The sequence below is a fragment of the Thamnophis elegans genome, chromosome 3 (assembly GCF_009769535.1).
Source record: "Thamnophis elegans isolate rThaEle1 chromosome 3, rThaEle1.pri, whole genome shotgun sequence".
In the NCBI taxonomy this organism is placed as follows: Eukaryota; Metazoa; Chordata; class Lepidosauria; order Squamata; family Colubridae; genus Thamnophis; species Thamnophis elegans.
Window position 1 is genome coordinate 150,321,365 of NC_045543.1, and position 12,863 is coordinate 150,334,227.

At 53.0% G+C, this 12,863-nt stretch overlaps 1 protein-coding gene across 5 annotated transcripts in view; it reads left to right on the forward strand.

The window, feature by feature from the left end:
• LOC116505807 (protein unc-13 homolog B-like) overlaps nucleotides 1–12,863 on the forward strand; it is a 158,164-nt gene that overhangs the window by 53,615 nt on the left and 91,686 nt on the right. For 2 of the 5 annotated variants that reach the window (XM_032213211.1, XM_032213212.1), the window contains exons 8-9: nucleotides 9,279–9,483; nucleotides 12,458–12,583. In XM_032213211.1, coding sequence (XP_032069102.1) covers nucleotides 9,279–9,483; nucleotides 12,458–12,583 — 331 coding nt within the window. Of the gene's footprint in view, nucleotides 1–9,278; nucleotides 9,484–10,899; nucleotides 11,010–12,457; nucleotides 12,584–12,863 lie in introns of those variants that run through there. The other 3 variants (XM_032213214.1, XM_032213213.1, XM_032213215.1) reach the window with 3 other exon arrangements.

The following is a 12,863-nucleotide window of genomic DNA, read 5'->3' on the forward strand; positions in this document are numbered from 1 at the left end:
CTCCTTCGCCATCCCTTGGAATTTCAGGAAGCTTGTAGGCTGACTTCAGAACAACAGGGTTGGAAGGGGCTTTGGAGGTCTTCTAGTCCAGCCCCCTACTCAAGCAGGAGACCGTAGTCCTTTCAAACAAGTGACTGGCCAATCTCTTCTTAAAGACTTCCAGAGTTGGAGCATTCACAGGCTCCCGGAGGCAAGTCCTTCCACCGATTAATTGTTCTCGGGAGATTTCAACGTTGCTTCTCTCCTTGATTAGTTTCCACCCGTTGCTTCTCGTCCTGCCTTCAGGGGCTTTTGGGGAATAGATCGTCCCTCCTCTTCTTGGGGGGCAGCCCCTCAGATATTGGAAGGCTGCTATCCTGTCTCCCCTGGTCCTTCTTTTAGACATTCCTGCAGCCATTCTTTGTATCTTCATGGGACCTTTTATGCGAACCCCTCTGCGGACGACGCAGCCGGGGATTGTCTTGGCTCATGTGGCAGCTGCAGCCCTCGGTCGGCCGATGTTTTAAGTGTTTGGTCACATCGCCTCGGCCGTCTTCGCACCCAAGACTTCCCCACATCCGTCTCTTGGGGTCGTCCCGTCTTTCAGCTGAGGAAGCAGCATCCTGGTCTTTCTCCTTGGTCCGCATTTTGTTTTTTGTTTTTTTCCTTTTTATTTTTTTATTTTATCAATTTCATATATACATTCACAATTATATGATCTCATAACTGCTACCAATAATATGTATTTATAACAATTTTTCCCTACTGTTGGAAATACTTGAAGATTGCTTTTTTATCATCCCATAACTCCATCTTATCTTACAACGGTCCTACTTCTTCTTCCCTCCCTCCCTCTTTCCTTCCCTCGTTTCTTCTCTCCTACTCCCCTTCCTTCCCTCCTTCCTTCCCCTTCCCTCCTTCTCTCCTTCCCTCCTTCCTTCCTTCCCTCCTTTCTTTTCTCCTTCTCTCCTTCCTTTCCCCCTTCCTTTCCTCCTTCCTTCCCCCCTTCCTTCCCTCCTTTCTTCTCTCCTTCCTTCCCTCCTTCCTTCCCTCCTTTCTTCTCTCCTTCTCTCCTTCCTTCCCTCCTTGCTTCCCTCCTTGCTTCCCTCCCTCCTTCCCTCCCTCCTTCCTATTGACTGGCCGTGCCGAGGCCTCCTCTCCCGGCCCTGCCTTTCCTTACCTGGCACAGAGACCCCCCAGCGCCTAAACAGGGGCTCCTTCCACGAGAGCCCGGTTGCTCTTTCCCGGGTGAGCTGAGGAGGCCTGCTCAGTCAGCCGCTCCTCCTGCCTGCTGTGGGGTCAAGCCCCCCCCCCTCCCGCGGGTTGCCAGTCTCAGCCGGCAGGTGGGGAGAGGTGGGGAGACCCTCGGCCTGTTTTCTTTTGTCCCGGCTGTTCTTGGCCCCCCCCCCCCCCCCCGGTCTCCCTGCTCTTCTTAGTTCTTTGAAATGTTCAAAAAGCTCATTATACAAGTTTTGTTAGTTGGAGGCTCCTCCTGGGAAAGCAGCAAAGGGAACCCCAGAAAAGAGGAAGTATTGTGGGGGGGGGGGGGAGGAAAAGCAGATGTGGATTTGCTGCTGCCATCATGGAATGTGGGGGGGGGAGTGTTGCAAGGGTCAGCCTGGCTGTGGCATCCACGTGGGGGGGGGCTCTCTCAGCTGAGGAGGACATCCCCAGTCATCCAAGGGGGGCTTTGAGGTGAGGTGGTGCATTTCCTGCCCCTCCGCTCTGATTGGGGCCCCTACCCTGGGCAGAGGTTGGGTGCAGGGGCATCTGGGCCTCTTGCGGCTTAAGGGAGGGACCCCAAAGCAGAAGGAGATACCCCCCTCCACCCCATTTCCTCGTTTAGAAAGGAGTCACAGTTGCCCCCTTAATGCTTGGACATGACCCTCCCTCCATTAGGGGTCTGGGGGCTCCCTTTGCGAAGCTCTGCCACCAGATGGGATGGGGGGGGGGATTAGATCTGAAGGCAGATCAGGTTCATTTCTGGAGCGGCTTTTGAAGGCGATGCTGCAGCCCGAGGCGTTTCTGAGGGGCTGAGGGCAGGGGGAGAAGAGGAGAGGGAGGGGGGCAGCTCCCTCTGGGACCACCCGTCTCTTTGAAGATGGAAGAGAAGCTGGTCCAGGAGAGGAGGGGCTCACTGCGATGCCGAGGAGGAGGGGGCTCAGCGGTGGACCGGCCATGTCAAAACTCCGCGTTCTTGGCTGGTTGGGTCCTCGCTGGCTGCCAAGCCTTATCTCAGAGATGGCCCAGGGGCTGCCCTGACCCAGGGCCCACGCCCACCTCTTGTGTCCTCCTGCTGAGCGAGTGGGAATCAGGGGAGCAAGCAGAGGGCACCTAAAGGGCAAGGCTGGCATCTGACCGTTATTGCTGGCCATCGGTGGCTGCTGAAAATCGCCTCGCCGTTAAACGTGGCATTAAAAACGTTTTATTTTCATCCAGTGCTGATTTTTCTTTTTCTGTGCCTTTTCCCATTTTCGTTTTTGCTTCCCTGTGTTGCCTGCAGGCACCTGGAGCTATTTCAGCTGGGCAGATCAGAGTATGTAACGGCCCCCTCCCTCCCTCCCCCTCGCTGATCCCTGTCCCCCCCCCCAGGGGAAGAGGGGCCGGAGCTGATCAGCAGCCCTTAATACGGGTTTTGTCCGTGTGGCACTGGGGTCAGGACGCCCAAGGAAGGGCAGAGGAGGAGCCGCTGCTGGCCTCCCTCCAACCTTCCTGGGTCTCTCTGGGCCTGGGAATGGACGTCTCGGCCCTCCCGGTGGGCGGCTGAAGCAGGAGAAGAGCTAAATGGGCTTCATTGTCAGGCTGCCACGCCAGAGTCCTGGGTGACTGCAAGGGCCGTTTCCTGCCACCAGATCAACGCAGGGGGGAGTGTCCTTCCTTCCTCTGAGGCAGGAGGGGCTCTTCCCCTCGTCCCCCACACATCCACACGCCTGCAAAGAAACCGGAGCTTTGCTGCCCCTTGCCCCAGGAAGCCAGTTTCAGTGCAAAACAGGGCCTGCCTCTGGCCCAGATGCCCAAGTCCTTGGTTCCTTGGTTTGAGGCTGGTTTGGTCTCTGTTCCGCTCGAATCCCTGAGCCTCCAGGTGGCCCTTTTCCATCTGGGAGGAACAGGACGGATCCTGACCTCTCCCCCCTCAGGGCATTTACAGGTGCAGCCACTCTCTTGCCAGTTCTCCGCAGAGCCCCCTTGCTCGGCTGCTGCCCCATTGTCAGGGAAGGGGATCTCTGTCCCTTTCTCTCTGGCCAGTCGACCTGAGCCCATTCTGGCGAGAGAGGCACCCATTCAGCTGGCCAGCCGAAGCGCCAAGCTTTGCTTGGCAGGGACTAAAACCCTCTGCCCCTCTGAGACGGACCCCCTTGCTGTTCAGAGCCAGGCTCCTGCCCCACCAATCGATTCCTCTGACACACACACACACACACACTGCGCTCCCCCGAGGGAGAACGAGGGGCCCACCGTGCCATTCCTTGCCTGCTGCCAAACGGGTCCTTTGGCATTCAGGCCTGGGCGGGATTGGCCCCACGTTGCCCAGTGCTCCCAAAGGGAGTGGGAAACTGCCCACATTTCAGATGGCAATTTGGACTCTGAGCACGGAAGGTTTTTCCTGCCTCAGTTGCAGCTCCAGCTCCCTCCTTCCCCTCCCTCCCTTTCTCCTTCTCTCCTTCCAAGTCCAGAGTAAGAAGCCCCCTTGCTGGCACCGGTGCATGGGTGCCCGGCTATCTTGCCGCCCCTTTCCACCTCCCCCTGGCCCTCTGCCATTCCTCAGATTTACCCTGGGGAACCCTGGGGGTGGGGTGGGGGGGGCTGATACAGGGGTGGGGAGGAACAACGACAATTACATGGCAAGATGCCATCGGATGCTTTGGATCTGCCTAAAACCTGCTTTATAATTTGCCTGCTAGAAGGAAGAATTCAAAAGTGAGTCCGGCTTGATTGAAAGTGTCCCAGGGTCTTGAGAATGGTAGAGTTTCTGGGCAGTGGGGCAGCTGCTTCACCTCACCAGTTTAGGAGGAATGAAAACGCCAGAAGAAGAAGGAGGGGGAGGAGGAGGAGGAGGAAGAGGAAGGGTTGGGGTGGGTTCCTTGGGGTCTCCTGTGAGCCAGTCAGCTCTTTCTCTTTGTGTTTTTATTAAGAGTTTTTAGATAAATAAAAAACAAATGCAGAAATATTTAGAGAAAAGGAAATAGGGCAGAAAACAAGGAAAGAGAAAGAAAGAAAGAAAGAAAGAATTAAAGAAGCTACTTCTGTCCTTTACAGCAATCACAAACTCATTCACTATCCTTTCGCTTTCCTTAACATTACAATCATCCAGTGTTTCTCAACCTTGGCGACTTTAAGTCCTGGGGACTTCAACTCCCAGAATCCCCCAGCCAGCACATCCGTGCTGGCTGGGGGATTCTGGGAGTTGAAGTCCACAGGACTTAAAGTCGCCAAGGTTGAGAAACACTGCAATTAATCCCTTCAATCCTTTTTCAATCATTTCACTTCTCAGCAAAAAAGTCCGCGAAAGGTTTCCGATGGTTGGCAAGCGCTTCCTGTTTTATCCCTGACCAACCAGCAGCCAATCGTGTGCCAATCGGCCCCCTTCGCGGACTTTTCCTCCGCTGTGGCTGTTCCGATGTTTCTCCGTCTTTGTGCATGTAAATAGTCTTGGCAGCAATTCCCAAGCATAAAGTCAGCCCTTCCATCCGTCTTTCCTGACTGGCCGTCCATAAATCTCAGTACGAAAGAAAGCTCTGGTTTCATCTTCAAAATTCTTTGCATCTTCATATCTGTTTGTTTCCTCCTCCTCCTCCTCTTTTTTTTTTCTTCTTTCATAAGTCTGCCGTAGAATATCCTTTCGTGTCTTCCAGATTTCCCTTTATGCATCTTAGATGATTTCTCTTGGGCTCATAAGACAACAATATATGGTTTTATAAAAATCCTCCCCTAAATCATAACCCTGTGCGAATTTCAGTCCTTTCCTCCACTTTTCCTCCCATTGGTCCATCGGTATCTCGTAACCAAAGTGCTTTGCCCGTTTTACCATGCGATCTGTAACTTGTTCCTCTTCCGTTTCATGGTTCCACCACAAAACCGCGGTCGACTAAAGCGCGCTCGACGAAACCGCGTACCTGACGTCATCACAGCGCGACGAAAAAAAGCACGCTGTGAGCGGTAAAGCTAAAATTAACGCGTAAACCTAAACCTAACCCCCCCCAAACCTAACCCTAAACCTAACCCTTAACCTAACCCTAAACCTAACCCTAAACCTAACGCTAAACCTAAACCTAACCCTAACGCTTAACGTAACCCTAAACCTAACCCTAAACCTAACGCTAACCCTTAACCTAACGCTAAACCTAACCCTAACGCTTAACGTAACCCTTAACCTAACCCTAAACCTAACCCTAACCCTTACCTTTACGTGAATCGGCTTGCTTTAAAAGCGCTTTTTAAAGCGCCCTTTTCTCTCCGCGGTCGTGGTTGTCGCGCTGCTGATGACGTCAGCGACGCGCTTTAATCGGGCGCGCTTTAGTGGACCGTGGTTTTGTCGTGCCACGCCCTTTCATATCTCGAGAAACAGATCTCCGTGGCACCCGAAGGCTGGAGAAGAAGCGGTGAATGGAAACTTATCAAGGAGAGCTAAGGAGGGATTCCCTGACCATGACAACAGTTAATGGGTGGGACGGCTTCCCTCCAGAAGTTGTGGGTGCTCCGTCACTGGAGGTTTTCAAGAAGAGACTGGACAGCCCTTTGTCTGAAATGCTATCCTGTAGGAGGTTGGACTGGGAGACCTCCAAGGTCCCTTATTCTGTTATTCTGTTAATGCTAGAATTATTGATTTTACAGGAAGAGAATTTCAGAAAAACATGTTGTTGTTTTTTAAAGAAAAGAGCAATTATTCTACAGTAGGAAAAACAAATTAAAAACAGGCTTCAAGATGAGTAGAAGTTCCTAAAATAAGATGACATTGAAAAAATAGTTCCAGTGGGGAGGGGATTGTAGGCAGAAGGCGAGGGGGGAAGACACCCAGGAGAAGGAAACAGGGGCACAGCTCAGAAGTATAGAAAGCTGAAGCTCAGAATATGCCGAGTTTGGTGAAAAATCGTAAGAATAAAAAAAAAAAAAAGGAAACCGTGAAGAATTAAGAAAAATGTCCTTAAAAAGAGGGGAAAGGAGAATCTCCAGGACAAACAATTTGAGTTCAACCCCCAAAGAAAATTTCTAGCGCTGGTAATAAAGAGATCGGACTAGAACCGCCTTGAGAAATTAATTAATCAGAAGCCAGCATGGACTTGTGAAGAACAGGTGTTGCTAGATTAATTTAGACTATTTTTTTTTAAATCAGGTAGCTTCCTTTTTTAGACTGAACGTATGCCGTGGATGTAATTCATCTTGATTGCGTTGAAGCACCTGATCAAGGACCCTGATGAACTGAGGAAGCCTAGGATGGTTAAGAGGTCATAGCAGAGCTGGCTTGAAAATAATAATTTTAATAATTATAATTAATAATAATAATTATCAACATCCGGTGCTCATCCACAGTTTTTCATCAGACTCGCCTGGGGTGCCACGAGGTTCAGTCCAGAGACCTCTTTTTTTCCAATATTTTTATTAGTGATTTGGATGGGCAAAGGGAATGCTTACCAGATTTGAGTGGGTTAGCCTATCCCCTGCAACCAAAATACAACAGAAGAGAATAACAGAGATGGAAGGGACCTCAGAGGTCTTCTAGTCCAACTCCCTGCTCTGGCAGGAGACCCTACACCACTTCAGACAAATGGCTATCCAACGTCTTCTTAAAAACCTCCAATGTTGGGGCACCCACAACTTCTGGAGGCATGTTATTTATTCCCTGGTTAATTGTCCTCACCGATAGAAAGTTTCTCCTTAGTTCTAGGTTGCTTCTCTCCTCGGTTAGTTTCCACCCATTGCTTCTTGTCCTACCCTCAGGTGCCTTGGAGGATAGCTTGACTCCCTCTTCTTTGGGGCAACCCCTGAGATAGTGGAAAGCTGCTATCATGCCTCCCCTAGTCCTTCTTTTCATTAAACTAGACACACCCAGTTCCGGCAACCATTCTTCGTATGAGCAGAAGAAAGGGACCTTGGAGGTCTTCTAGTCCAACCCTCTGCTCAAGCAGGAGACTCTATACCATTTCCGACTAGTGACTCCCCAGTCTTTTCTTAAAAACCTCCAATGATGGAGCACCCACAACGTCTGGTGGCAGACTGTTCCACTGGTTAATTGTCCTCACTGTCAGGAAATTCCTCCTCAGTTCTAAGTTGCTTCTCTCCTTGATTAGTTTCCACCCATTGCTTCTTGTTCTACCCTCAGGTGCTTTGGAGAATAGCTTGACTCCCTCTTCTTTGGGGCAGCCCCTGAGATATTGGAAGACTGCTATCATGTCTCCCCTGGTCCTTCTTTTCATTAAACTAGACACACCCAGTTCCTGCAACCGTTCTTCATATGTTTTATCCTCCAGTCCCCTGATCCTCTTTCCTGCCCTTCTCTGCACTCTTCCCACAGGCTGAGCTCTTAGGTGAGTCTCTAAATGATCTCGAGCGAATAGAGAAATGAACTGAAAAGGGCAACATGAAATTTTAACAGAAATGCACAAAGCATTTCACTTAGGGAAAACAAATTGCAGGGCGAGAGAGGGGAATACCAAGACTGTTGATAGGAGACGGGGGGGGGGGGGGGAAATGTATTAGGAATTCACTGCAATTCTTGGTCTTGGCCTTTGAAGGGAGAGTGAAGGAACTGGAAAGTTTGGGTGGAGAACGAGGGCCCTTTAATGACTTCAACTCCCAGAATCCCTTAGCCAGCATAGCTAAGAAGCATAGCTTACTGGGGAATTCTGGGAGTTGAAGTCCACAAGTCTTAAAAGTTGCCACGTTTGGGGACCCCTGGGCTAGAGGGGCAGCCCTCATCAAGGGAGATTCCCACCCTGAGCAGAGGCTGGACTAGACGGCCCTTTAGTGGCCCTCCCCAAAGTGTTGGGAGCTTCTCTGGGACGCTCACTCTCCATCCACCTGATAAAAGAAACGCTGCATGTGACAGGGGTGTGCGTGTGTGTACGTGTGTGTGTGATATCTCAATTTGGGATCCACTCGGGCTCTTCCTTCACGACACATTTGAAGAGTTTGCATTTGGAGGAGCGGGGAGAGAAGCAGGGCCAGTAAAAAATATTCATGCACTAATGATATTCTTGCTGGAAGGAGCTGCCTTCATGTATAAGAAATGATTCCCTTTGTGTCAAGCTGGAGATTTCCAGGCAGCGAAATTGGCCCCTCGGGGTGGGGAGCTCATTAAAAGCGCTCCTTTCCCTGGCTGCTCCCCCCCCCCCCCGCAGTGTGGACAATCGAATTACTTCGCGGGACCCTTTGAAGTCGGCTGCCTCCCGCCTGCCTTTGAATTCTGTATTGTGTATCGGGACGCCTCTCTTCCCTCGGGAGGCCACGAAGCGTGGAATTAAATCAGTCAAGGGAGACCAAGGAAGTGCCAGGAATCCCCCTCCTCTCCTCCGTGTGTAACTCAAGGAGAACTTCTACCCAAACATTGTTTTTTAGGCTGCAAGGAGGCAGAGGGGAGGGGCTGGGGGTGGGGCTGGGCCCCAGCATGCAAGATGGAGGGGTGGGGGCCAAATGCTTCCCACTCCCCAAAGTCTCCCCTGGCCATTCCCTGCTTGCTAAGAGGAGGGGCTGGGGTCATTTGGGGTTTTCTCTGCCCTCCTCCCCCCTCCCTCCTCCCCAGCAGTGGGGCTGCCTGAAGGGTCCCTGTTTGGCAACCCCTCCTCCCTATGGGGCTTAAGGAGCCCCTTCCAGGAGATCTCAGAACTGAACTGCTGAGGATTGCAGGCAGACCCCCCCCCCCCCCCCCCGCCTGCTTCCCTGGCCAGAGCTGCCCTGGGCTGGGGCCGGTGGGTCATCCTGACTCGGAGGGCTGAGGGGCAGCAGTGGTACAAGGGGGCTGAAGACCTCCAGAGAGGAAGGGAGCCAGGCAAAGGCCCTGCACTGCAACTGGCTTCTCCCAGGGGCCCCTCCGCCGTACCCCACTTTTCGCTCAGAAGAGAGCCATCCCCGCCTTCGCCTTCCCCAGATAACCGAGGGGTGAAACTGGCAGGAAATCCTACAGCCCAGGGAAGGCCCCCCGAGTCCCTTCCTCTTCTCAGACAACGGAGGGACTTTATGCTTCACTGGTTGACGTGTGTGTGTGCGTGTGTGCGTGCGTGTGTGTGCGTGTGACCCTGTCCCCGTCCCCCCCATTGAGTTGAACCCAAGGAAGGCCCTGCGGTGACGCAGCATCTCGTGTCTCGCAGCTTCCGAAGGCCACGAGAGCGCCGTGGAGGACCGGGACAGCGACTACCGCAGCGAGACCAGCGCCAGCCTCCCCCCTGCCTACTGCACCACCTCCCAGCCCAACGCTTCGGCCCACCAGTTCCGGGGGGCTTCCCGTCTGCAGCAGCAGGGGGTCTGCGTGGAGCCCCTCCGTGGGTACGCCTCGGACGAGCGGACTGGCATGAGGTGGGTGCTCTTGGAGGCCGGGCTGCCCACCCCACCAGCTGCCCCCGGGGGGAACCTCTGTCTCAGGGCAGGGATTCGCTTCCCTAATACAGGGGGTCCTCGACTTGCAACACTTTGCTTAGTGACTGTTCAAGTGGCAACGGCACTGAATAAAGTGACTTACGACCATTTTTCACACTTAACGATTGTTGCAGCATCTCCACAGTGACATAATCAAAATTCAGATACTTGGCAACTGCTTCATATTTACGACGGTCACAGTGTCCCGAAGTCACGTGATTCCCCTTTTGTAACCTCCTGACAAGCAAAGTCAGTGAGGAAGCCAGAGCCACTTAACAACGGTGTTACTAATTTAACAACTGCAGTGATTCACTTAACAACTGTGGCAAGGGAAGTCATAAAATGGGGCAAAACTCACAACAAATTTAAATTGGGGGGCTCAGTTGTGGTCGTAAGTGGAGGACTGCCTGTATCCTGGGTAAAGTGATCTGGCAAGAGGAGGACATTTTGTTGGGTGATGACTGGACACTAAGGACATTCTTGGAGCCAAAAGCTTTCTCCTCCCCCCCCCATACAGGCCTCCGAGCGCCCCACAAGCAGTGTCAGCAATTGGGGTTTCTTCCCCTTTGTGAACTTACACAACAGACGGCTTCCATCCTCCTCCTCCTCCTCCTCTTGCAGAAGGGGAGCCCGGTCGTGTTGTTCCGGAGCCCCATAATCCCTGGCGCTTATGGGGCTGGGAGGGTGAGGAAGAAGAGGAGACGCCACTTCCATGGATTTTGCTAGGCCGGATCCCATTTCAGCAACATGAAAGCGTCCAGTGAGGGAGAGGGAGGAAATAATGTTCACGCTTAGCCTATATTTGCAACCAGTCGGTTTGAGGAGTGCAAATTTTGTCTTGTGTGGAATCCGCTTTGCAAAAAGTGTCGGAATTCCAGAACCTTCCTTTGCAGCCTCCATGACCTGGGCGCTTCACAAGGACTCTGGGGCTACGTTTCATTCTCCCGACCACCCTCTGCGGATGGAGGACGGAGGACGGAGGCTGCCTTTGAGTGCCTTGAATAATGGCCTCTTGGAGTCTCCGAAAAAGTGGGGTGTGGGAGGAGTCACATCTGGGAGGAGTCACATCTGGCCCATTTACACGGAGACTGAGGTAAAGCTTTGGTATCTCCCAGATGTGACTCCTCCCACGCCCCACTTCGGAGACTGTCAGTTGGTCTTACCTGAACTGCTTGTCTCGAAGGTTGGCGCGGGACCAGTCACGTCCCACCCGTAGTGCGTCCCCGCGCAGGGTGGGCCTGAGTTCGGTTAGTTACTGGTCGGTCAGGGACCAAGGAGGGAGTTGGGGCGATTGCCCTGTTCCCTTCCTTCCAGGTTCGACTTGACTGGACCATCGGTTAATCTGGAGAGTCCGAGGAGGAGCAGAGGGAGTGGCCTCAAGTTCTACCTCAGTCTCCGGGCAGATGGGCCCTGACAATACCCAGATGTGACTGCTCCCATGCCAACCTTCGAGACATGCAGTTCAGGTAAGACCAACTGACATTTCAGTCTAGGAAGACCGGCCCTGGGCAGCCCACCTTCCAAGCTTGGCCCCCTGCCTCAAACCCCAAAGCGGCTTTTTTCAAAAGGCAACTGGACTTTCTTGGGGTTTCCCGCCCCCCCTTTGAAAACATTCCACTTCTCATGCAAAAAGCTTCCTCAGTTCTGACCGACTGGTGGGGAACGGAAGGATTTAGATTCGTTGCAATCACCTGGTCTTTAGCGTGACCCGTCAAAACCGCGTTCCACAAAAGCGCGGTCGACGAAATCGCGTATGTGACGTCATCACAACGCGACGAAAAAGATCGAAAAATTGAAATAAAAATTAAATTACAGCAAGCCGATTCACATAAAGGTAAGGGTTAGGTTAAGGGTTAGGGTTAGGGTTAAGTTAAGGGTTAGGGTTAGAGCGTTAGCGTTACGTTTAGCGTTAGGTTAAGGGTTAGCGTTAGGTTTTTCGTTACGTTAAGGGTTAGGTTTAGGGTTAGGTTTAGGGTTAGATTTAGGGTTAGGTTTAGGGTTAGGTTTAGGGTTAGGGTTAGGGTTAGGGTTAGGTTAAGGGTTAGGTTTAGGGTTAGGTTTAGGGTTAGGTTTGGGGGGGTTAGGGTAAGGTTTTCGCTTTATTTTTACATTTTTCGATCTTTTTCGTCGCGCTGTGATGATGTCACATACGCGCTTTCGTCGACCGCGATTTTGTCGTCCGCGGTTTTGTGGTAGAACCGGTCTTTAGCACTCTGGAGGTTGGTCGTTGCGTCTTTGAGAGCCGTTGAGGCCACTTGGGGCGTCATCGGTGCCCTTGGGGTCACCTGAGTCAGAGGGCAAAATGTGTTGAGAGAGGAAGAGGACACCAGCCGTCTCCTGCCTTCAACACGGCCCTTTCAGCCCTTCCAGGAGAGTTGCATTTCCCACCCCCCTTTTTGCACTCTGATCCAGGTGACACTCGGGGCACAGATAAACCCCCAAGTGGCCTCAGTGATTCTCATGAAGAGGGCTAAGGACCAGAGGACTGCAAGGAATAGAACTCCTCCCATTCTCCACCGTTAAATTCGAACGGAGGAAGCTTCTTGGATAAAGAAGCGAAACGCTTTAAAGGAAAAAGAAAGGCCAGCTGCCTCTGTGGGGCAACCACAGGCATCAAAGGGAGCGAAGGTTCATTCCAAAGGGTGGAAAGGATCAGAGCATCCTCTGGGTGGGGGACCCTAACGGGGCAAGGAGAGAGCGAGAGCCATTGCCTCACCCCTCAGGGCCCCAGGCTGCAAGATGGGTCTGGTCCCCGACAGGCTTTGGGGGTCTGTGGGGCGCCCTGAGGGCCCCGCTCCAGAGCTGGCCTGCCCCACAATTAACATTCTTGCCCCGTGGTGCAGCCCCCGAGCTCTCTCAACTTCCTGTGCCGCTTTCTATGCTTCTTCTCCCCACCTCGGCTGCCCTTCTGAAGGAGACACGGCAGCATCGGCTCCGCTGGGAGTGGCCGGACCGACCTGGAATCCGGATCGCATTCCAGTCAAGTGACCAGCCGCCAGCTGTCCCTAGAAAGCCGGCACTCCTTAGAGTTGTCGGATAGGTGGGTGGCGCTGCCGCAACAGCAGCGGCTTCCGCGTCGTGTGTCCTGTGGCATGCCGGCTGCGCTTGGTGGGGCGGGATGGTGGCGGGTGCTGAGCGCTCCCTGCTGCTGCATGGCCTCCTGGTTCTGTGGAAAGGCTGCCCGTGGAACAGCGCTGCCCCTGCGGGGTCCTGTCTCGGGGACAATGCGCTGGGCGATCGCTATGGGTGGGTCCCAGGGAGTCTATGACAACTCGCCACTGGACGACTCAACCGCCGGACGCGCGTTGAACTAAACTCGA